The sequence below is a fragment of the Lepidochelys kempii genome, chromosome 3 (genome assembly GCF_965140285.1).
Source record: "Lepidochelys kempii isolate rLepKem1 chromosome 3, rLepKem1.hap1, whole genome shotgun sequence".
Lineage (NCBI taxonomy): Eukaryota > Metazoa > Chordata > Testudines > Cheloniidae > Lepidochelys > Lepidochelys kempii.
Window position 1 is genome coordinate 169,556,280 of NC_136382.1, and position 26,467 is coordinate 169,582,746.

Below are 26,467 nucleotides of genomic sequence, written 5' to 3' on the forward strand. Positions count from 1 at the left end.
CTCCTTTGATAGACTGCCACTCTAAGGGTGTGACAGTGAGGAGATGTGGCCTCCCTCTCAGACTGACAGGGAGGGATGGCCATACACGGCAACAAAAAACAAAAATCTGACTAAAACAGACACATAGCACGGAAAATTTTGGCCTAAACAGTAGAAGTCTGGCAAAGTTATAAGCAACTGAAAACAGAATCTCATAATGGGAAGTGTCAGGCACCAGTGCCTATCAGTGCTATCAGCTCCATTTACGATATGTATCTATGACCATCTCTTAAGTTAGCATTTATTGGGTGAGTTGATGCCTTAGGATATTGCTAATGAGCTACAGCATCTTTAACCTGTAGATCACTAGTTTGAATCCAGTCAAGCTCAAATAGCTTCAAATACCCCACCCCTTCCTACAGGCTCCACCCATTCCCTGCCCTTCTCTGAGGCCCTGCCCCCACTCGCTCCATCCCCCCTCCCTCTGTCGCTTGCTCTCCGCCACCCTCACTCATTTTTAGCGGCCTGGGGCAGAGGTTCGAGTGTGGGGGGGGGGGAGGGCTCCAGCTGGAGGTGCAGGCTCTCAGGTGGGGCCGTGGATGAAGGGTTTGGGGTGCAGGAGAGGGCTCCAGGCTGGGGTCAAGGGGTTGGGGTGCAGGAGGGGATGTGGGTTCTGGGGTGGGGTCGAGGATGAGGGGTTTGGGATGCAAGAGAGCTGGGACACGGGGTTGCGGGGGTGCAGGCTCCAGGAGGAAGTCTGGGTGCAGGAAGGGACTCCAGGCTGCGGCAGGAGGTTGGGCTGCAGGAAGGGGTTTGGGGTCCCGGTGGCGGTTACCGTGGCTCCTGGGATGTGGCCGCCAGGTCCCTGCAGCCCATAGATGCATGGACAGCCAGGGAGGCTCCACGTGCTGCCCTCGCACCTGCAGGTGCTGCCCCCACAGCTCCCACTGGCTGTGGTTCCCAGCCAATGGGAGCTGCGGAGCCAGCCCTCGGGGCGGGGGGCAGCGCGCGGAACCTCCCTGGCCATCCATGTGTCTAGAGGCTGCAGGGAGCTTGCCTTAGCCCCGGGCCCCCACTGCGCTGCTGACCGGACTTATAACGGCCCGGTCAGCAGTGCCGGCCGAAGCCACGAGGGTCCCTTTTCGACTGGGCATTTCAGTCAAAAATCAGACACCTGGCAACCTTACCTATATGAAATCAGTTTTGTAGGTTCCAATTCCATCTCCCACATCATAAACTCACCAGTATGCTTTGTGCTAACTGGCAGATACAGTAGAGAACTGATGACCTGCACAGGACATAGAGAAGGACCCTCTGCTATCTCTAAAGAAAGTCCTTGCCTGCCCCTCCCCCAGATCAGGGTTGAAATATGCTGGCAGAATAATATGTGTAGGACATTTGCCCAGCTGCTCCCCTGTAGATAAACATAGATCTTCATTTATCAGGCTGCCACAATCTAATGCCTTTCACCAGCAATGAATCCACATACTTATAAGTATAAACTTCATCTTAAAAATTAAGTTACTTGCAAATATGAAAATTAGCTCATTAAATAATTTGCATCGTGTCACATATGTACATATTTATAAGCTTAGTATGTTAAAAACATATCACAAAGCATATTTACCAACAGCACATATAAAATCTCTCTGTGTCAGACTGTAATCTTCCTTAAGACAAGCCAAAGAAACAATTTAGTAAAGTGCCCAGCTTTTATGTCTACAGGCTTCTTAATTACCTCATCAGTGATTATTCTATCCTAAAATTACTGTGTTATTCAACCAGACAGCAAACTCGTGGTAGAAAATTTCCCAAGTACAAATATATCAAAAATTCAGTTTTTTATCGTATGCCTTCAAAATCCCATCCTGAATGTTTTCTGCAGACCTTAAACTGTTTTCTAGATAGTCTTTAAAAATGCACATAGAATTTAAACTGCTTTCAAAGAATACATGGAAAATTAATTTTGGATTTTTGTTGTTGAGAGAATATTGTAATTGCAAATAAAGTGTCAGAAAAATAAATTCAAACCTTAAACTCATATATATGTGCCCTGATCCACATGCAGTAAGGGCAACACAGATGCTTTGAACCTGTTCCTAGACAATATAGTACAGCTTGCTGCACTAAGTGTTCTCTTACACATTCTGACCAGGACCACTGAAACAAACAGATTTTTAGTAACATTCTAGAGCCAAACAAAGACTAGAGAAAAATTCCCAGTACCCAACAGAAACCACACAAAGCACTTCAGAAAATGCAAAATAGTGTTTATTTGGAAAATAGAAAATTTAGAACAAATGTCAGAGATTTAATCATGAGTACTAGCATAGCCTCAAACTTGAGGGTCAGAGGTGACCATCATGGTCATCTAATCCAACCTCCTACATACCCACTCATTCCAGTAATAGACCCCTAACCTCTAGCTGAGTTTCTGAAGCCCTCAAATCATAGTTTAAAGACTTCAACTTACACAGAATCCACCATTTACACTAGTTTAAACCTGCAAGTGCCCCATGTTGCAGAGGAAGGTGAAAAAACCCCAGAGACTCTGCCAATCTGACCGGAGGAAAATTCCTTCCTGACCCCAAACATGGCGATCAGTTAGACCCTGAGCATATGAGCAAGACTCACCAGCCAGACACCCGAGAAGGAATTCTCTGTAGTAACTGAGAGCCTTCCCAATCTAATGTCCCCTCGTCGGCCACTGGAGATATTTGCTGCTAGCAGTCGCAGATCGGCTACATGTCATTGTAGACAGTCTTATCATACCATCCTCCCCATAAACTTATCAAACTCAGTCTTGAAGCCAGTTATGTTTTTGCCCCCACTGTTTCCCTTCGAAGACTGTTAACAGAACTTCACTCCTCTGATGGTTAACAACCTTCACCTAATTTCAAGCCTAAACTTGTTGATCGTCAGTTTATATCCATTTGTTCTTGTGTCCACACTGGTACTTAACTTTAACTCCTCTTCTACCCTGGTATTCATCCCTCTGATGTATTTATAGAAAGCAATCATATCTCCCCTCAGCTTTCTTTTGGTTAGGCTAAATGAGCCAAACTCTTTGAGTCTCCAATTATAGAAAAAAATTAACTGGTTTTCAATAAGTATTGCAATTAGAGAATAAATTTCATAGAAAATAAAATACACTGTAAAGTGATCTCATTTAAAAGGAAAAATTGTTCTAGTGAATTCTGTAAATTAGGAGGTAAAAGTAGTATGTAGAAAAAGATGCAGGAAAGGCCTAATGGAGAAAATTTGATGAAAGACACCTCACCTTTTTCTGGTGTCTTCTTGCTACTTACTTCTCTTGAAATCTTTTCTGATTCCTTATAGTTTCTCTTTTTACCTTCTTTAGAAAATGTGGTTGTTGCATTTTCTTCATGTTTCACTATGGTTTGTTCGTTACCATCAGAAAAAGTTTTGTATTTCTTTGTTTTTACTTCATTGGCACAATCAGGATGATCACTCTGTGCCTTTTTAAAATTTGACTCTGATAATCTCTGCTTTGGTACCTCATTTGCTTTTGCTTCTGAATCCTTGGATCCATCTGTACAGGGCTGCTCTTTGGGGTCCTGAAAATCAATCACTGAAGACCTGGATTTGGCTTTTCTATGCAAGTGATCCTTAGAATTCTCCAATACTGCACGTAACCCATTGCCTGGATCTTTAATAATAGATTCATCTGTTACAAATTTATTACTAGTCAAATTATTATCCTTTGAAAACTTTTCGTTTTCCAAGTATTTATTTCCAGTGGCTCCTTTGCTTTTAACATGTCGTCCTACTTTTTTCATGTCTCCAGACACTTCCATATTATTAAAATGTTTGTTAGCATTTTCCTTTTTTAATTGATTGTTTCTTTTGTCCTGGACATGAACTGACATTCTAACTTGATTGAACTCTTGTTTTACAGAATCTGATGAATCAGAATAATGAGTCTGCTTATGTTTATCTTCAACACATCTTTTTTCCTTCATATTAGTTTCCTTAGAATCTGCTAATGATATTATATTTTCCTCTTTAATAGGCATAGACTTATCCTCTTGCATTCGAGAGTTTTCATCTTCTGTGCGAAGGCCATTTATCATGCTCGTTACCTGCTCTGTGACCGAATCAGCTACAGTATAGCTGACCTCTCCAACAGCACTGGTTAGATCATCTACAGCATTACTAAGAGCGTCAACCAGAGAAGACACAGAAGGAAGGCTCAGATTTTGTTGAAAGTTTTTGAAAAATGCCATTTCTCCAATCTTAAACAAATTATTTCTGGTAGAAAGGTCTTCAGTTTTGTGAATTTGTCACCCACCCAAGAGACTCAATTTTACATTTATCTAGTTTTGCTGTCCAAAAACCTACTATATAACCTGCAGCCACTGCAGCTTCGTTCTTGCCCAAAACTCTATATGTACTGAAGGAAATAATAAATTGAAGTAAAAAATCTTTGAAATGAAGCCAAGATCAACTAGCTCAAAACAATATTTTTCCATTGCAAAATAAGTAGTCTTTCATCAAAGTTCAGTATCAACTAGCCATAATACGAGTATTTGTTTTCAAAAATACAACTAAAGAAGGGGAAATGTGTATTTTATTCAACACCTGCAAAGAAGAAGTTTTAAACACTTTAAAATTATGTACTTTTACTAAATTAATTCATACTGCGAAGAACTACTGTAGATTAACATAATAGCTGCACAATAGCACATACCCCAAAGGGTTTCCTCAGCTCAAAACATTTGTTGCTTTTTAAGCAATGAGAGATACTTTGGGCCACAGACAGTTGTTCCACAGCTGGAAGGAGAGAAAAAAGCCCTAGCCCCTGTCCCAGAAAACAAAGCCTGCTCCTCCCTTTTGGGAAGCAACTTTCAAGAAGGCAGGAAAGAACAGCAGCCCAAAGTAAAATAAACGTACCATCTCCCACACTTTATAGCTCCTTATCTGAGGCCTGTCTTCTTTACAAGAGAGCCAACAAAGCCAGCTGGAATTCTTCCAGCCCAAAGGCCATTTTACCAAACTCCATTCCCAGAGAAATACGAAGTTCATAACCCTGATCCCTTTGGAAATTTGATAAAGTAGTTCCCCTAATTATTTTTTGACAGTCTGGATACTATCTTTGGCTTACTGGATCCTATCTTCCATATAGGCAAGTTCTAGAAATGAATTATTAGCCACCGAAGAGAAACCCTTATATTTTCTGGTGAGTGATTTTTTTGAAAATTCTTCCCTAACTGAACGAGCCACCTCCTGTGCAAGGACACTGGAGGACTAACTCAGCATGCTGAGTGCAATCTTCAGCAATGTGGTTCACCTACATCTATTTGAGAAGGGCAATAAAAGACAACCATGCAATATTTCAATTGGCATTATACATCCAATATTAAGGAGCACAGGGAGGGAAAAGTATCTTCTCATAAGCAAAGATAATCTCTTTAGCTATATAGCCATTGAGACCTGTAGAGTTTCTGGGGGCAAGCAGTCACAGAGGCTGCCTTTCCTCCAAATAGGTCCCAATCATCATAAATTTTTATACATATAACAGGTCTTTCTCATTTGGTCCAAGTATTTGTATATTTTGTGTTACTCTGTGAAAGTCTCTATTAACTTTTACAGAATTAAATTGAGTAGAATATATTTCAGATACTTACAAAGTTTGTCTTGTGAAGTCTTCCTTGCATTGTATCCTGAATCAAGGTCTGGGAAGCCACCAACATTTTCAAAACACATCTTCTTATTAATATATAGAAAAAGAAGCAACATGAGGATAATGACCACTCCAACAGCTGACAGAAATCCAACTGCCTCAGGAGATACTAAAAGAAATAAAAAGAGAAAAATCTAAAAATCGACAATAGATTTCAGAATATGACGGTTCAATAATCAATACCCACACTGTCTGTAATTTATGTGAAAGATATTACTAAAATAAAATTATACTACTTCAGTTTGCATGTATTTTGGACACGGTGTTAAATTTAAAAGTGACCAGCTGACTGACCTACAAAAATATTTTCTTATAGTCACCCAACACGTTCTAAATTAGTTCTTATGTCAGAGATGTCACACAGATTTGCCAAAAATAAAGTTATTTAACATCTCTGGCATCATTTTGAATATTTGCCTTACCATGTCATGTTATACAGTTTTTCTTCACATCTTGATGAACTTCAACTAGTCTAACAGAAATTGAAAACAGAATCATCAGCTCCTTTCACATTGATCACTGTGTGCACAAACATGATTTTTTTAATTGGAAATAAAAATACAGGTTGTCACTAAAAAGGTACATCCGTACTGTGGAAATTCCAGAACAATGTACATGTAGAAAAGAGACCTGAATTCTGTAATGATTATATTGAATAGGAATGAAGGAAATGCTGAACTTCAAGAAACCCAGCTCATACCTACCAACAGCCAAGGTATGCTGAATCAGAATGTTTGATTGATTAACCTAATGAAAACATTACAAAACATATGAGCTCTTTTCTGAGAGGAGAGGTTACTTACCTGTGCCGTAACTGGAGTCCATCAAGGTGCGCATGTACCCAAATCATCTTCAATCAGAGATTTTTTGTTGTTGTTGCCAGAACTGTCTGCTTAATCCACGCATGTGCCTCAATCACTTTATCGAGGGTACATAGGCTAGTGTGGGACCAACTGCCAATCCAGTTCCTTTTCTACCATGGAACCCAGCCCAAACTAGGGACTTTGAAGCAGATGGGAGGAAGTGTGGGTTGTAGAGCACGATACAGATAAGTAACCACTCCTCTGCTTGTTCCTGTGGGTGCTCTATTCTAGGTGCCTCCCACGCAGTGATTCAACTATGAAGGTAGGTGTTTCAGAGTTCTATGCAAGATAGACTATAATACAGCCACCTCAGATGAAACATCTGCTCTAGCAGCCTGTACACGTAGTTGCCTTACAGATGTCAACAACAGGAGTTTTTCCTCAACAAGGCTGTTGAAGTGGACTGAGCTTGTTGAAAGGGCTCCAAGGTTAGGAGGGGAATCTAGGTCATGATCTTGTAACATGTCTTATACACCCTGAAATTTACTTAGACAGTCTCTGTGTGGAGATAGGGACATCCCTAATCCTTTCCACAAAGAAATTAAAAAGCCTCACTGAGTTTCTGAAGGGTCTGTTCTTTGAGGATAAAAAGCCAACACAGAACGTCTAATATATGTAACCTAGCTTCCTCATGACTGACGTGAGGTTTGGGAAAATATTGGTAACTGAGAGCATGTCTACATTATCAAATTTTGCTGACACAAGTTATGTCAGCATAAAGTCACCACGGTCAGCAGATCGCTTTTGTGCATGCGTAGTTGGCTCCTTGCATCAGCGCTGAACTTTCTCACCAGAAGTGCTTGTGCCAGTGCATAGCGCAGTGCACCATGGGTAAGTATCGCTGTGTGCAAGCCACCGCCATCATGTGCATGGTCTTTTGGGAAGCTTTGGCAATGCATGGTGAGGCACTGGCAGAAACAAATGGCGCAGGGATGACTGAGCAAGAGGTCAATTTCCCAGCATGCAAAGAATGGTCTCAAGAGCACCAAAAGGACCAGATTAAGCTCCCAAACCAGCAAGGACTCCGAAATAGGTAGAGAAAAATATAATCACCTCTTAAGAAAACTAGATGTTGTACGTAAGAAAATATGGCAAAGCTTTCCAATGGATGGTGAAAGACATGCCAAATATACCCTTATGAAATGTGTGTATGAAGAGTTCTTCTGCTGTCTTGATGTAAAAGACTGGACAGTGCTGTTAACTACATCAATAGTCACTCAGAGACCAAAAGATTATAGCAAAGATATGGGCCAATTTAGCCTATATAACTGCTATACTAGTTGTACTTAATGCTAATTTATACTTAATGCATACTAAATGTATATATGGTGCAGATATTGATTTTTAATTTATATATAGATATATATATGCTAGTCAGCATATATTGGTCACCAGGCCCCCACTTGTCACCTTACTAATTGTTATAGCAAAGGTGACACCTTTGCAAAATTAATATGTGAAACAGTGGGGAGGGCCTTTAAACAGCATTTAAAATGTTTTACCCCTGCATAAGTGGCAATACATAATTAACACAGCTAAAATTAATACACCTTGAACCACAAGTAAAGCTTTAAATGCAACTTCTATCCAAATGAGAAATTAGTATTTTAAGATCCCCATCATGGATAAGATCATTCAAGACTTGTTCCAGCTTGTGCATGTCATTGCTAATTTAAATAATGTGTATGTCTTTTGTGTCTAATAATGTTTTTAAATTTAAATGAGTGAATTAATATGCATGTTAAAGATTCACTTTTGATAAGTTTTATTTTGAAAAATTGGGATAGGCATTATTACAGTGTCCCCCACAGTGCTACATACATGAAGAGTAAAACAGAAATTTGTAGTAGTAACATTACAAGTCAGGCCTCCATACTGTCCATCCATCTTACAGAGTACCCTTATTGCTGGTTGTCGGCATCTGGTAAGCTTCACTGGACAGGAGACAGGAGCAGCTAGCTTCTCTGTTGCATTGGACCGGCCTGAACCATTATGGCCCCATACTGGAGTTGCAATGTCAAAAACATTGCATCGATACATGTACTGGTATCTCTTAGTGGAACACGCAATGTGTGGTGCTCTCCAGGTTTGTGTTGCTGTGTGATACCACCAATAGCGAAGGTAAATCCAATCACCCCTCGTAGATGTCATCTTTTAGGTAACCTACTGAATGGACAGTAACCAATTTATCAAATATTGTAGTGATAATGTAAAAAAAAAAAAAAATACACTGAATCAGACACTGAGCAACACTGTTTTGAGTAACATGTGCCTTGATTAGGATGTGATGTCACTGACATCAAATTACAAATAGGCTTTTACCCAACCATTGAGTCTAGTACATGTTCCTGATAAGATGCTATGTTAATTAACAAAGAATACAGTAATGGTACATTTGCTTTTACACAATAGCGAAATTCAGTCACATTCCACTAAGAAAGGGAATTTGCCTACATGATTCAACGTACTACCAATTTACCATAATTTTTGTTATACGCTGAGGGAAATAGCAGTTAGCTAACTGTTCATCACTAAGGTCAGGCAGTTTTCCTTTCTCAATATTCCCTAATGAATTGATTATGGTAGTTAACACGCAATTCCCATAAGCAGTACAAATATTTCTTTACCTTCCTGATTTTCCTTTACATTTTTATTATTTGTTGGAATTAAGTTTTGCTTGTGTTACGTTAAACAGGTTATCAATGTTATGCATATTGTATACCACATATGGTTCTTTTTGTTTTTAGTAGCTACACTTCAGTGCCAGGAATTATGGGTTTAGAGATAGTTTCCAATTCTTGATGCTCAAAACCACTAATGTGGGTGGGGTTTATACATACATATTTTCCATATTACCCCTGTTCCAAATAGATATTCCAGATTCAAATAATCTTGAAATGTAAACAATAATTCGATCTAGATTGTGGAGTCTCATATTTTGAAAGATACTAGACTGCTGAACAGTCTTTTGCCCAGCCATTGAGTCTTGTGCACCTTCCTGATAATATGCCATTATATAATTATCGAAGGATACAGTCATAATCCATTTGCTTTTCCACAATAACCAAATTCATCCATATTCCACTGAGAATGATTTAAAACTACAGGTATATGCATAAACTCACTTTGCTTAACAATATACAGTTTAAACAACAGTTAGACCTGGCTGGGCTAGTGGTCTTTGTAACGTCTCTAAAGTCTATTGCATACTCAGTTGTCCATATACAGTATGTTGAAGTGTAGTTGATCAGTCTTATTTATAAACACACTATCTTTTCTTCTTCCAATGCCTAGGGCATCTTCACTAATATCTTCTGGTGTCTTCTGGCAGTGGGATGTTGGTTAACATGTTTTATTTTTTAAAATTTACATTTCCCTTGTTTTCAGTAAACCAAATTTATATGCAGATTAATTTAGTTCATTTACAATGTAATAGGGATCAAGTCATTTATAACACAAACTACGCTTTGGTACAGCATATGACAGAAGAATGACCTGGTTATGTTAGTCTAATTTTTTTTTCCCAATTATTAAAATATATTTCAGCTTTTTATTCTGATTTTTTCCAATTCTTTAGCACATATTAAACATGTTTTAGATGCTTTTTCAGTTTTTGCATAAAAACATTAATTATTACTTCCTCAATAGGTGCATTACTAGTTTTTAACAACAGATATAGTGCTTGACTGCTAAAATAGATGCTCACCATCTTCTGTGAGAACATGTATTGCTCTCCCCTGTTGAGCACTCTGTTTTAGCAAGGGAGTTCGCCACAGAATTTTTACCCAAGCTTTTTAGAATTAATCTGTTTGTGGTGGCAATTTAATTTTTGTTAAATATTTGAAAGTATAAACCTTATAACCAATACTTTTTCTAAGCATAACACAAAATAGTATAAAAATTAAAGCAAAATGAAGTTTAAATGCAGGTTTATGCAAGCACTTCAGGGTATTAAACTTTCATGACATTTGCTCGTGCTTAGAAGACAAAGTTAGAAACCTCCTGAAATTGTTTGGTTAGCTCTAACATTTCATAACATAATCAGACATAGCCACAATGTTGAACAATATCTATTATTAAATATTAAAATATAGATATAAATGTGATAAAGGGCCAAATAAGTTTATAAAAGCTCTCTTAAAATATGATTGTATTAATATTACCTTTACATTAGTGTTGAGGTTTTTCCCCTACAGCAGCATTTCTCAGACTGGGGTCCGTGGACTTCTGGGAGTGCCCAAGGGTACTCCAAAGGGTCCATGGACCCTGCTTATCAACTCCCCCCCCCCTTCATCTCCCAGAGGCTCCTGAAGCCAAACCAGGAGGTTTTAGGTGCTAAAAGTCCGACAGCACAGTGGAGCTAAGGCAGGCTCCCTACCTGCCCTGGTTCCACTCTGCGCCATTCCCGGAAGCAGCCACCAGGTCCCTTCGGCCCTCTGGCCCCTGCCCCCACCCCGCCCCCACCCCGCGTGCCAACTGTGCAGTCCCCATTGGCCAGGAACTGGGGGGGGCGGTGCCTGCAGGCAGGGGCAGTGCATGGAGACCCCATGCCTAGGAGCTGCTGCCAGGGAGATGTGTCAGTCGCTTTCAGGAGCCGTCTGGGGTAAGCACCACCCAGCCCAAGCCTGCAGTTCTCACCCCCTCCCGTATCCCAGCCCCCTGCCCCAACCCAGATCCCACACCCAAACTCCCTCCCACAGGCTGCACCCCAAACCCCCTCCTGCACCCAAACTCCCTCCCAGAGCCTACACCTCTCACCCCCTTCTGCAACCCAACCCCCGACCCCAGCATGGTGAAAGTGAGCGAGGGTGGGGGAGAGCAAGCAATGGAGGGAGGGGAGATGGAGTGAGCAGGGAGTGGGAAAAGGTGGGGTGGGGCCAGGGCCTGGGGTTCAGCGGCAGGACTTGGGGGTCCCCAAAACATTTTAAACCAGAATGGAGGTCCTTGGGTTGCTAAAGTTTGAGAACTGCTGCCCTGCAGGGTTTTTTTTCCCTTTGATCTAAAAGCCTTTGATTAATTAAAAAACCCTTTTTGTTTGCAATTGCATTATTTATTAAGGCTGAAATAAATATATATTATCTATATATGTACATATATCACTGAGGCTTTTCTGAGCTTTGCAGAAAAATTTAAATGTAATGATGGTTATGATCCAGCCTTAATATTAAATAGTATGATACCACTTATGTTAATTTTTTAAACTATGAGTATAACATTGGCTTTTGTTGCAACAAAACAAAAATTAGTGATGTGACACACAACATAGGACAATATACATGACAAAGGGCAAACTTACAATTAAATACAAATGGTGCCAAAACTATTTATAACAGTGCAAGATAAGGCATTAAAACTTACAGGTATTAAGACAACTCATTTCGGAAAGCAAAAACGGTAAATGAAAGAACTAAATATTTAACCAGGCAAGTTTTTATTTAAACTTGTAATAAGCATTAATAAGAATCTCTATTAAGCTATTTGCCCACTTTGTTGTACAGTATTAATTTAGTTAACTTAAGGCAATTTCCATTACTTGTTACTTTTATCTTAATAATACTGCTATACAAAAATATGGAAAACCCATGTTTCTTATATTAGTGGCTAGGATTTCAAGCAGAGTTAGCATTTCTGTTGCTTGGCAACTATATCTTCAAGAAGGTTGAGTATCTTCAGCTGCTGCATCCTTGAAGGGCTAAAATTATTTACTGGACTTACAAAATTTTTACCTTAACCATTTTGATTGTTTCTTTGGGTTTTTTTCAGCTTCTGCATCTCTTTGTGCAACAAGGATTTCTGTAATAACTATAATTTTTAACAGAAAGGGAGGGCAGAAATGAGGAGAAAGCAATGTAGGAAGGGAGAGTGACATCCGCCAAAAGAGATTAAGTGAGGGCATTTCCAAGTACAGGCAGCAGCACCAAGTTTAGCAAACTGAGAAAGGACAAAAGAAAAATTGGACCTGTATTGAAAAATATTGGAGATAAAAGTTTATTACTAGCTCTAATGTATGTCTACACTATGAAATTAGGTCGAATTTATAGAAGTCAATATTTTAGAAAGCTATTTTATACAGTCGATTCTGGGTGTCCCCACACTAATGCACTAAGCGCATTAAGTCAGCGGAGTGCGTCCATAGTACTGAGGCTAGTGTCAACTTTCGGAGCGTTGCACTGTGGGTAGCTATCCCACAGTTCCTGCAGTCTCCGCCGCCCATTGGTATTCTGGGTTAAGCTCCCAATGCCTGATGGGGCAAATATATTGTCGCGTGTGGTTTTGGGTACATGTTGTCAGTCGACCCCCGCTCCGTGAAAGCAACAGCAGACAATCATTTCGCACCTTTTTTCCCATGCGGGCGCCATACTGCTTTCAGCAGATGGTGCAGTAGGACTGCTAACCGTCGTCATCCACCGCTTCCGCTGCCACTCTGCTTTCCTGCTCTCCTGGTGGTCTCACAGGGCTGCTTCCGCTGCAACTCTGCTCGGCTGCTCTTGTCTCACCATGCCACGGCAAGCATGCAGCCCGCTCAGCTGTTGTGTCCTGGCAGCAGACGGTGCAGTAGGTCTGCAAAACTGGTCATCTAACCTCCACTTCCCCTGCAACTCTGTGCTCCTGCAGACACCATATCATGGCAAACATGGAGCCCGCTCAGATCACCATGGCAGTTATGAGCATTGTAAACACCTCATGCATTATCATGCAGAACCAGAACTTGCAAAAGCAGGCGAGGAGGCGATGGCAACACGGTGACAAGAGTGATGAGGACATGGACACAGACTTCTCTCAAAGCACGGGCCCCGGCAATTTGGCAATCCTGGTGGCAATGGGGCAGGCTCATGCCATGGAACACCGATTCTGGGCCTGGGAAACAAGCACAGACTGGTGGGATCACATAGTGTTGTGGGTCTGGGATGATTCCCGGTGGCTGCAAAACTTTTGCATGCATAAGGGCACTTGCATGGAACTTTGTGACTTGCTTTCCCCTGCCCTGAAGCGCATGAATACCAAGATGAGAGGAGCCTTCACAGTTCACAAGCGAGTGGCGATAGCCCTCTGGAAGCTTGCAACGCCAGACAGCTACCGGTCAGCTGGAAATCAATTTGGAGCAGGCAAATCTACTGTGGGGGCTGCTGTGATCCAAATAGCCAATGCAATCACTGAGCTGCTGCTATCAAGGGTAGTGACTCTGGGAAATGTGCAGGTCATAGCGGATAGCTTTGCTACAATGGGATTCCCTAACTGTGGTGGGGCGATAGATGAAACGCATATCCCTATCTTGGGACTGGACCACCTTGGCAGCCAGTACACAAACTGAAAGGGGTACTTTTCAATGGTGCTGCAAGCACTGGTGGATCACAAGGGATGTTTCACCAACATCAACGTGGGATGACCGGGAAAGGTACATGACGCTTCCGTCTTCAGGAACTCTGGTCTGTATGAACAGCTACAGCAAGGGACTTACTTTCCAGACCAGAAAAACAACGGTTGGGGATGTTGAAATGCCTATAGTTATCCTTGGGGACCCAGCCTACCCCTTAATGCCATGGCTCATGAAGCCATACACAGGCACCCTGGACAGTCGTCAGGAGCTGTTCATCTATAGGCTGAGCAAGTGCAGAATGGTGGTAGAATGTGCATTTGGACATTTAAAAGTGCACTGGTGTAGTTTACTGACTTGGTTAAACCTCAGCGAAACCAGTATTCCCATTGTTATTACTGCTTGCTGCGTGCTCCACAATATCTGTGAAAGTAAGGGGGAGACATTTATGGCGGGGCGGGAGGTTGAGGCAAATTGCCTGGCCGCTGATTACACGCAGCCGGACACCAGGGCAGTTAGACGAGCACAGCAAGGTGCGCTACGCATCAGAGAAGCTTTGAAAACCAGTTTCATGGCTGACCAGGCTACGGTGTGACAGTTCTGTTTGTTTCTCCTTGATGAAAACCCGCCCCCTTGGTTCACTCTACTTCCCTGTAAGCCAACCGCCCTCCCCTCCCGCCTTCGAACACCACTTGCAGAGGCAATAAAGTCGTTGTTGTTTCAAATTCATGCATTCTTTATTAATTTGTCACACAAATAGGGGATTAACTGCCAAGGTAGCCCGGGAGGGATGGGGGAGGAGGAAAGCACCAGGTGGGGTGCGGGAGAAGGACAAGGCCACACTGCACTTCAAAAAACTTATTGAATGCCAGCCTTCTGTTGCTTGGGCAGTCCTCTGGGGTGGAGTGGTTGGGTGCCCGGAGGCCCCCCCTACATTCTTGGGCATCTGGGTGAGGAGGGCGGCTGGTTACACAAGGGCTGCAGTGGCGGTCTGTGCCTTTCCTGCACCTCAACCATACGCTGGAGCCTATCAGTTTGATCCTCCAGTAGCCTCAGCATTGCATCCTGCCTCCTCTCATCATGCTGCCGCCACTTTTCCTCTTGATCCCGCCACCTCTCCTGTTGCTCCCGCCTCCTGTCCTCGAGGTCATTTTGTGCTTTCCTGGACTCTGCCATTGTCTGCCTCCACGCATTCTGCCGGGCTCTTTCAGTTTGGGTGGACTGCATGAGCTCAGAGAGCATTTCATCGCAAGAACGTTTTTTTCGCCTTCTTATCTGCACTAGCCTCTGGGACGGAGATGCTAGTGGCAGCATTGAAACATTTGCAGCTGTGGGAGGAAAAAAAGGGAGAGTAAAGTTGGAAAAAAAGACACATTGGCCATTTAAAAGGAGGGGCTGATGATTTCGGCTTAACATGCAGCACAAACCCAACTAACCCTCCCGCACACCCAATTCTCTGGGATGATCACTTCACCCCTCCCCCCACCACGTGGTAACGGTGGGGATGATTTCTTTTCAGCCACAGGCAAGAGCCCAGCAGGAACGGCCACCTCTGAATGTCCCCTTAATAAAATTCCCCTATTTCAACCAGGTGACCATGAACGATAGCACTCTGAGGATAACACAGAGAGATAAAGAATGTATGTTACTTGAATGCCAGCAAATACCGGGACCACACACTGCCATGCTTTCTTATGCAATGATTCCAGACTACGTGCTATTGGTCTGCCATGGTAAAGCGTCCTACCATGGATGACGCGATAAGGCTGCCCTTCCCAGAAACCTTTTGCAAAGGCTTTGGGAGTACCTCCAGGACTGCTTCATTGAGATGTCCCTGGAGAATTTCCGCTCCATCCCCAGACAGGTTAACAGACTTTTGCAGTAGCTGTACTGGTTGCGAATGCATCCCAAGTCTTCAGGGCAAATTAATCATTAAACACGCTTGCTTTTAAACCGTGTATTATATTTACAAAAAGGTACACTCACCAGAGGTGCCTTCTTTGCCTTCAAGGTCCAGGAGCCCAAATTGGGAGGGTACTGTCTCCAGGGTGATAAACAGTTCCTGGCTGTTGAGGAGAACCGTTTCTCCACTTGCCTGGTGTGCGCTATCGTCTTCCTCGTCCCCAAAATCCTCATCCCTGTTGCGTGAGACTTCCCTCTTGCAGGAATCCACAAGTCCTCACCTTGCAGGGGTGAGGTAGTTGTAGGGCACCCCCTACAATTGCATGCAGCTCATTGTAGAAGTGGCTCTGACCCCGAGCGGGCGTTTGCCTCTTGAGTTTTTTGGTAGGCTTGCCTGAGCTCCTTAAGTTTCACACGGCACTGCTGCGGGTCCCTGTGATAGCCTCTGTCCTTCATGCCCTTGGAGATATTTTCAAATATTTTGGCATTTCGTCTTTTGGAATGGAGTTCCGATACCACGGATTTGTCTCCCCATACAGCAATCAGATCCAGTACCTCCTGTTCGGTCCATGCTGGAGCTCTTTTGCGATTCTGGGACTCCATGGTCACCTCTGCTGATGAGATCTGCACGGTCACCTCTGCTGATCAGCTTGCCATGCTGGCCCAACAGGAAATGAAATTCAAAAGTTTGCGGGGCTTTTCCTATCTACCTGGCCAGTGCATCTGAGTTGTGAATGCTGTCCAGAGCAGTCACAATGGAGCACTGTGGGATAGCTCCCAGAGGCCAATACCGTTACATCCATATTAACCCAGATTTGATCCAGCGATGTCGATTTCAGAGCTAATCCCCTCATCAGGGAGGAGTACAGAAACTGATTTTAAGAGCCCATTAAGTTGACAAAAATGGCTTAGTTGTGTGGAGAGGTGCAGGATTAAATCGATCTAACGCTGCTAAATTCGACCTAAACTCCTAGTGTAGGCCAGGGCTAAGAAGGGAGTGGGGGTTCTGTGGGTTAGAGTAGGGGGTAGAAAGGAGGACCTCTCATTTTTAACCCCCCTCTGGTGAAGAGTGGGGCTTGCTACCTGTTCCCACAAAATATGAAATTGTTCCCCAAGTGCCTGTTGCTTTTGTCTGCACTTTTAATGGATTACAGAAGTGCTCTGCTCCTTACTGTGATTAACTGATTTTGGGCAACTCAGTACAGCTTTAAGATTTTTAGTCCGTCTTCAACAGCCTGATTTTCCACCTTTTTGTTGGCTGCATCTGGTCTGACAATTTCCTTGTCTTCCCTGCATTTCTTGTAAACTGTGAGCAAGAGGAGTATTACAGATGCTTATACTTTCCACTTGCTGTTCTAATTTCCTATTTTGATCTTTTTCTAGTTTTAACCCTTCTCTTAGTTCTTTGATTTGTTTTACTTCATCTAATGAATCCTGGGGATCATTTATGTGCCTCATGTCATTCATAAACGAACTGCCCCTATATTTAGTTACATTTTTTTTACAAAAATTTTAGTAGCTCATTATTATTTATAGCTATCATAATTGCTAATTCTTGGGCTTTGGCACTTCACCATTTTAGCCTTTGCTGTATCTGGGTGTTTTGCCCAGAAAATTTCACTTGTAATTAATCTTTATATATTCTTAAAGAATGACTTCTTGCCCAGGAATTCTTAAAGTATTGGCGTTTTGCCTAGACTGCTTTATCATGCACTTTCTATAAAACCAGTTACTTTTGAATAGGCGTTCCACAGAAATAGCACTTATTATATATTTTTTAAAATCACAGTAGCACCTCCTGTGCATACTGGAATTGTGGGAGCACTTAGCATTCATCGGCCCAGCCAGGGCTGGCTCCATCAGTGTACGTGAGATTCATGAACACTAGAGTTCCACGTCTCACTGAACGTTATCCCCCTCCAAGCAGTTAGGTCATGACCCTGCACTGCTTGGTTCGACTGACTAGATTTTGGCTAGATTGTTTCTGGCTAGGTTCACCACTTTGTTGATAAACTGTATAATCAATTGCTTGAACACACTTTGGTTCAGTATGAAATATACTCAAGAGACAAATAAATCAAGGTTAGTCAGGTTTATTGCTATAAGCCAATAATAATACAATACAGGGAAAAGGTTCTATACAATACCAGTCTTCAAGAAGCCATCGCCTGCAGCTATGTTACTCTCACCTTATTCTGAAAACATGCTCCCAAAAGTACACAGTTCATCTGGTATTATTTATGATGATTTTGCAAGTTATACATCTCTTTACACATCACTAAAATCCAACCCATCAGTTTGTCCCAGTTCCCTAGCTTGCTGTTTCATTCCTTCCTTATCTTTGTTTTGGATACTAGCATTCCAGGTACTGGTTTGTGTAGGTATTTCCCTAGCTTGTATAAAGACATAGAATGAATTTATCTTGATTTTGACATGTTTCCTATCTGCTTGTGCCAAAACTTACTTCAGCTAATGCAAGGTGTTATGGGATATTTAACATAAGAGAACAGGATTGTAGCAAAGGTATAGGCCAATTGTAGGCCTTGCTTTATAACTGCTATGCTATTTGTGCTTAATGCAAACTAACATATATATGCTGTTTATATATAACATATATTGGTCATCACTGCAATGCAAAAGGGACAAATGCCCTAAGTCAAAAAGCTTACCAACACTCAGGTTATTGATAAAAAGCAACAAGGAGTTGAAGTGAGGTTTTTACCCATGAAAGCTTATGTGCAAATAAATCTGTTACTCTTTAAGGTGCCACCGTACTCGTTTTTGTGGATACAGACTAACACGGCTACCCCCTGATACTTGACAGGTTATTGATAGCTTTGCACGCAGGGGGTTCCTAAATTGTACTGGGGCAACTAATGGGACCCATGTGCCTACCATTTGCTCCCCACCCCTCCACCAGGCCTCAAGTCTATAAACAGAAAGGGATATTTCTCTACAGTGCTACAAGGCTTGGTTGGTCACTGTGGCAGGTTCACAAACATTAATGCAGAGTGGTCTGGAAAGGTTCATTATGTTAGGATCTTTTCAGAACTCCCAACTGTTTGCCTTAATGAATAATGGAGGATTTGTCCCCAGAATCACTACCAACATTAATTATGTTGAGATTATCTCTATCATTCTGGAAGACCCCGCTTATCCTCTGCGTCCCTTGCTGATGAAGCCATATAGGATAGAAGAAAGGAACAGTTCAACTATACCTTGAGCAGTTGCAGGATGACAGCATGCATTTGGCACATTGAAAAGCAGGTGGTGCTCTCTCATGACAAGGTTAGAGGCTGCAGAGCAAGACTTGCCTCAGATTACAAATGCATGCTGTATTTTGTACAAAAGAGAGAGCAAGTGGCAGAGCCTCAAGAGTAGGTGAGAGGCAATGGTGCAGAGGTTTTCTAGGCAGTCTGAGCAGCCAGTAAGGCATCTATTGCAAAGTGAGAATTGCCACAGCACAATATCAGGCATGTCTTTTGCTTTTTCTTTAAGGTTGGGGTTTGAAAACATTCTGCTGTGCCCTCAGTAGTAATTTAGGGGAGGGGAAGCATTGTAGGTTTGTTGAGTACTGGAGAGGATTTTATGAATTTTTATAAAGTCATACAGTGCTGGTGTGGCACATTTAGGTTTTATCATATATTTCACATTTTGAGGAGGCTCCTATGATTTTTTAAAACCAAATATAGTGCTCTTATGTGGAAACTGGGAGTCTTGGTGTATTCCATGCATTGTAGTTTCTTTAAGGTACATTTAATGGTCGTTATTGTATAAATTGTGCCAGTACAAAAATATAGAAAAATAAAATTTGGATAACATTTCAAATTTACAAACAAACTAACATAATATACAACTTGAAAGTGACAATGTGTGACTAGTGAACATTTACAAACAGTGCAGTGGGAAGGAGTCATCAGATAGCAACGGGAAAGAGGTAGCACACACTCCTGGTCACAGGCATATGAAGGTCTTAATTCTCCTTCTGATCACCCTGCCTTAAGGGCTAGAGTGGTGTGGGAGAACAGTCTCTGTTGCAGTGGAGAGGTCAAATAAGCTTGGCGCTCATGCACTGCTATTCTTGCCACCCAGTGCTGGGACTGGAGAAGGAATGGCCACCGACGACAAGCTTGTGGGACAACCACAGGGTATATCTGCTGCTGATCCCAGTAATCCGTGTTATCTAAGGGTTGGAGAACATGACAACGTCCTGCCTGAGGATGCTGCATTGCCTGTTGGCCTAGCAGTAATAATATGTTCCAGCAAAGTATTTTGCCTGTTATTTGCCTCCAGGAGCTGCCTCTGTGTGTCTCAATCCTTCTCTACAGCATCCTTGGTCAGGGCAATGCTAATCTGTGTCAGGTCCATGCTGTCTCTGGCCAGCTGCCTATCCTTCTCCTACTCAACCAGCAAAACACCCTTCTGGTGTGTGGTGGCTTTGCACTCGTTCTACACTGAAAATTTATATCTATATAGCTACATCTCCCAGGGGTGTGAAAAATCCACACCCCTCAAAGACATAGCTATGCCAACCTAACCCCGGTGTGGACAGTGCTAGGTTGACAGAAGAATTCTTCTGTTGACCTAGATACTGCCTCTCAGGAATATGGATTAACTACAGTAAGGAAAACCCCTCCTGTTGCTGTAGTGAGCGTTCACACTGAAGCACTGCCACTGCAGCATTTTAAATGAAGACATACCCTACGAGTCCATCAGGAGAACTCCAAACGTCTCCTCCTCTGACATCCATTTCTTCCCTCTCAAATTTGCCAAATGTTGATAAATGCCCTGTCCTTGAAGGTCTCACCAAATCAGGTGCAATAGCTGGGGGAAGGGATTAATTAAAAAAAAAAAAAAAAACACAAGTAGTTATTGTTCAGATTAGTACTACTTCAAAAGAAGGAAAGCATTCCCTCCATTTCTGAATTTCATCTCAGTTTTGGAAGACATCAGAGAGGGTAAGTCATGTTCATCCTTGTTCCTCTTATGCATGTGTCCTACTGTACATGTCATAGTTTTGAGGATGTTTGGGGAGGCGACTGGGTGTGTGTGTTTCCTGGGTTAAGTCTTATAGTTCATGCTGAAGCTTTGCAATACGCGTATGGATGGGTGATGTAGATGAGTAGGGTACACGTGTATCCTAGGTTGGGTCTTACAGCGTATGCTGTAACTTTATGTTAAATGTCTGGATGGTGGGTGTAGACAACAAGGGTGGGAATGGCTAGGGTGTAAGAAGGGGCTGGGCAGTAATCCCCTTTTAAGGCAATCTTGACTCTTGGTGACATTACATTGACGTAGGTGACTAGAAGGCAGAGAAGGAACTTATTCAAAAAGGCAAAGGGCAGACCAGCAATATGGTGATGTTATTCACCAAGATGGACCCCCTAGAAGTGCTGCAAGAATGGAAGGGCAACCATGGAATGTCCGTACCAATAGAGAGCACTTCTTTGCCTTTAATTCTGCTTTAACTCCTCTGCAGACATGAAGAACGTGCAGCAAGAAATAGATTGGGGTTTGCATTGATTGTTTGAAACCTTAATGGCTCCCAGTCTTTCTATACAATGTTATGAAATGTCATTATGTAACATTTGCCTAATTGATTATAGTGAGGAAAAGGTACTTGATATACCAGAGCTAGTGGCCTCAAAAGCTGTAAATCTATGCAATCCCTTTACCTACATATTCTTCTTGTACACTAACTAAGCTAAACTGAAAACAAAACTAACCTAAACTTCTTTCCTGTATGAAATGCTGGTTGCAATGTTGAAAAGGGTATTTGATGTGCCTCAGCTGGAAGTAATAGCCTAAATAGCTGTATAGGTGTGTAATCCCATATACCCCTCATGTAAATTGTGAAACCTAACCTAACCTTTTTTCCTGCACTGATTGTTTCAGTAAACTTTTAAAACTTTGTACAACTACAAGGTTTCATTATTTGAATCTACTGCCCAAGGGGAGACGGGTTAGGGCCACAGTATGTGGGTGCCAGTTTGGGCATGCAAATAGGGCTGCTGGGTAGGGGCAGCGGGGGAGGAAATCAGCATTCACCACGCAGGAGAGAGGCAGGCAGGGAAAAGGAAATAAGTAGATGGATATATGCCCTCCATACCATGGGTATGTAAACAATCAATGTTTGGGATGTCAGTATGAGTTAAAGGCTGAATACCTGGCCCAGTTGCCATTTTCAAAATGTGTTTGGTGGGAAGGGGGAAGAAAGGGAGACACCGCTGGGTGAGGGAGAGAGGGAAGCAGCGGCTAGAAGCTCAGAAAGGCCCCAGCTCATATCCATTATAAACGGCAGCAGCCACCAGGTACAATAAGTTACCACCGCTGAAAAGCATAATAAAATAAAACAAACAAAAACAATAATAAATTATAATGATAGATACTTACATGCTGAGATCCCTTCAAAAGGATTATCATCCTGTGTCCTGATTTGAGTATCTGGCTGGGGTATCTGTATGGACACCCTTAGGGTTCTGTTGGAGAAGAGAGCCTTTGCTGTTTGGGAAGATCTCCTCATTCTCCTCTGAATCTTGGTCTTTCTTGGGATTCAGCCTCCTTGCTGGTGGCAGTGACAGTGTCAGCACTGTCCACACATGAGCTGGGTTTGATAGTGGTGCGCCTAAAAAAAAACATCTTGTCCACCTCCCCATAAAATGGACAGGATACAGGGGTATTACTGGAGATTTGATTTGCATCCCTGGTTTTCTCGTAAAGGATCCTAAGCTCTTTGCTCTTCGCTCTTCAGATTACACGGATTAGTGTCCCAGCTGTGACCCTTCACAGCCAGCTACTTCACAAAAATCTATGGACATGTCTTTATTGTGGTGGTTGATGGCAAGAAATGGCTGCACTATTGCGTCTCCCCAGATGGCAAGATCTCTGCATGGCTCTGAGTGGATGCATAAGATATTGTGTAGCACTGCTGTAATAATACCACTGTAATACTGATGTATTCAAATCCAGGAACAAACGTACAAATCCTGGCCCCATGCCAGATTTTAAACAGGGAAGGGGAGATCAATTTGACCCCGGAGCAGTGGAGGGCACACAGGTGAACAGACAGGTTGGTCACAGCAGCACACAAAACAGTGTGGTATAGCACTTGGAGGACTGATAAAGTAGTGTGAAGGAGCATTCAGTGCACTCAAACACTTAATTTGCACTAACTCAATTTGCAACGAACTTACTACACTTTGAAAGTGTATTACTGATTGCACAGTTAGGGAGTTACTGTGCTTTTCAAGGGTTTGTGTTGTGAACATAAAGGCCATTTCAATGTGCACAAACTCAGGTTAGTGTGTAGAAACCCCTGTCCCCCACCTATATAGACAAGGCCATAGAGTACTAGCTTAATATGGTCATGAAATGACACATCACTTAACAAGAGGACTACTGAATTTTGCATTAGTTGCAGTTTCTAGATGGATTTAATATGTAGCCCCATGTAGAATACATTGCACTAGTCTAATCTCGAGGTGACTAATGCATGGAATACATAAGTGTACACTTCTGGACAGCAGAGATGAAAAAAGCCAACTTAACTGTAGCTGATCCTGCTCTTCTAGCAGAGGTTGGGAGTTTAAACCTGACTCTCAGCTTGCAAACTCAATCTACAAAATAGTACACATACTTCAACCAAAGAAGGCTGATATTATTTCCTGCCATATCTTCTGGTTGCTTCCCTCAACCAACCAAAATCATTTTCATTTTGACTGGACTGAGTCTCAGCCAGCTTTCCCTCTTCCATATTTCAGTCCGTCTTCCACAGACAGTTAGTAATGCATCTGACCATTACGGGGCTGAGGTGGAGACAAAGTTGTACATCAGAATACTGAATACAATACAATCCATGTCTCCATACTAACCCTCCTAATGACCTAGTCCACTTTTTTAAGCATGTGATGACAAGATGGATCCCCTGAAGATCCACACAGGAGAGCACATTCATATTGGAGAAGTAGCCTACCACCACCCTGTGAGAGTACCCACTAAACAACTCAAAAGCAGCCTTCTCCACCCCACTTTAGTTCACAAATAAGCCAACAAAACCTCGTGGTTAAATTGTACTGAAGAAAACTAACAGATGTAACAACATCAGCAGGGATACCTGACCTTCATCCACCACTAGGAGAAGATCATCAAACACACACAACCATAGCCACCTCTGTTGTACCCAGGTCATTAACCAGATTGACAAAGATCAAGATCCAGAGGAGGTCAGAAGACCGCTTACATTTCAGGCTGGATGCATACAGCACAGTAATACACCCTCTATGCTGATACTTCTTTGGCTCACGCCACACCAAGCACCCAGCCACAACCAACCGTACTAAAACTGGTTCAGCAGCATCATTCAATCAGGTCTCTGATCCATTATACATACAAAGTCAGGGGCCTCATGTTTTACCAAGTTATAAATTGTTGTTACCTTACATTAATCAATCCTCTGGTATGCTGCTATCTATTTGTTTAGTCTGGTTTTTTTTAAACTTCTCATCAGAAAGCTACAAAAAGGGAAGGAAACTGGGCAAGCAGAGTGAAAAGGGCAAATGGCCGAAAATTACACAGGCCTTGGGTAACTGGCCAGCTACATTTTTATTATTATTTTTTTAAAGCATCCTGCATGAAAAGCACATAAGCAAGTGTCTTGTGTCTTTCAATGTTTAAATATGCAGACAGCACATGGATGTCACCAGCAGAAGGAAAATGGACTCTTATTTGCCAAGTCTGCAATTGTTTTTCTGCTGGTTAGTGGGTTTCTGATCAGTGCCCGCACATGGGAGAGAGGGTATGAAATAGTTTGTTGTTTTTATTTTTAAATTAGAACTCTAACCATCCAAGCTAACTACAATTATTTCATCCTAAAAGCAAAGCATATTTTCAAGTATTATGCACCCTGCTATTTAAAATTAAAACAAAACAACTGGAAGTGCTTGTATCAAACATATTTATAATGCACAGACCTATTCCCGTCAACCTCAAAGGTGATTCTGATCTATTCAACATGAACCCTGAAACAGAAGTGAACCTATAATAAAGCGGTTTATTCCATAATACAGTAGGCCTAGTATTAAATGAATTAGTCAAGCAGTACTCAAGAAAGAAAATAAAAAACCCTGTAAGTGAGCTATGCCGCTCTCTATGGATATACAGTACCTGATGACATCATTCTGAAGTGAAGAAAGCACAGTATCTAACCTTACAAAAAGACTGAAACTTTAGCTCCAGAAAGACTAATTATTAATGTAATTTAATACCACCATTGGACTTTGATACGAAAAAGATAATTTCCGATTTGCATACATGTAGGATCTTAAACTGCTTGTACGTGGACTGAATATATTATCGAGTTAAAATATTTTTACTTTTTAATGCTATTATAAAAGCCATAATAAAATAAGTAAAACTGTATTGCGTTAAAACTGTATTTGATCTTCAATACTTTTGTGAAGGTATGATCACTAACAGTGTAGTATATTACGAATAATGATGACTGGATAAATCCCTAAATTAGTTTCTCATAGTTCAAGTGTTAACCAGTTGTGCTCCCTGGACAGAAAACAATAAGAAGCATCTTACTATGTGTAAGAGATGGTCTTTAGCATATCTATGCATGAAATTCTTTTCATCCAAAATATGTATTCACATAAATTCTAACTAACAATCCAAATGGACATTCACTGAACCATTAAAAGTGTAAAAGAAAAAAAATTGAGAGTTTCCAGTGACTATCAAACTAGAGCAGAAAGATGGTATTTTTTTTTTTAAATCAAAATACTTTCTGTAAACTGATCAAATTCATATATTTTATTTCACTAACTTGATAATTATCCTCCACTTATATGCTAGACAATATAAAATAATGGCTGAAAAAATTGTATATGGTAATTAACGTAATAACGCTCTTTCAACGTATAAAAAAAACTCAAAATGCCTTACCACAAAGTTGGTATTATGACTAATGTATTCCACTGGCTGTGAAAATTAATGTTATAGAAAGTATACTTAGTTTACAATAATATTATGGAAATATTACATTAATACATTTTGATTACTAATTAGCACTAAATTAGAGTACAAACTTACCTTAAAACATGAAAATTAGTGCCGCTCTCTCAAATCTAATGTCTATTAAAATATGTTACAAGCAGCAGTTTCAAATGTACTATACAATTCTCCTTATCAAAAAAACAATCATCTTTAAATATATCTTGAAGTCAAATAAAAATGTAGATCTTCAGATATATAAAATACAAAACATTTTTTTTTAAAAATGGATTAATTTAGAATGTGTAATTTAAGGCAAATTATTTTTGGAGCTCATGCAATGTAGTGTAGTTCTCACCTGTCCAGTAATGTATGAAGCCATATGGTAACCTAACTCTATGTTAATGAAGCTTTAATTATTTATTTCACAGATGAAATCTTACCTGCTCTTTGCACAAATTAAGTAACTGTGGGCTTGATCCAAAGCCCATTGAAATCCATGGGAGTTCAATGGGCTCTGAATCAGGCCATATGTGAAAAGCAACTTTAACAGAAAAAAGTATACCTGCTTTCTACTTTAGATACTGGATTTTTTTGCAGCAACTTTTATCTAACAGGTTCTAGCCTTTGTTTTCTTCATTACTTTAAATTTAAGTGCTAAAATATCTGTTCTGAATCAGTTCTTAGAAAAATCATTAATTTTTACATGTG

General features: G+C 41.3%; 1 protein-coding gene across 3 annotated transcripts in view; it reads right to left on the bottom strand.

Moving 5' to 3' along the window:
- The window catches only part of SYT14 (synaptotagmin 14), a 176,384-nt gene that overhangs the window by 107,376 nt on the left and 42,541 nt on the right, over positions 1–26,467 (bottom strand). For 2 of the 3 annotated variants that reach the window (XM_073339005.2, XM_073339008.2), the window contains exon 3: positions 5,628–5,792. In XM_073339005.2, the coding sequence (XP_073195106.1) occupies positions 5,628–5,792 (165 nt within the window). Of the gene's footprint in view, positions 1–3,259; positions 4,227–5,627; positions 5,793–26,467 lie in introns of those variants that run through there. The other variant, XM_073339004.2, reaches the window with a different exon arrangement.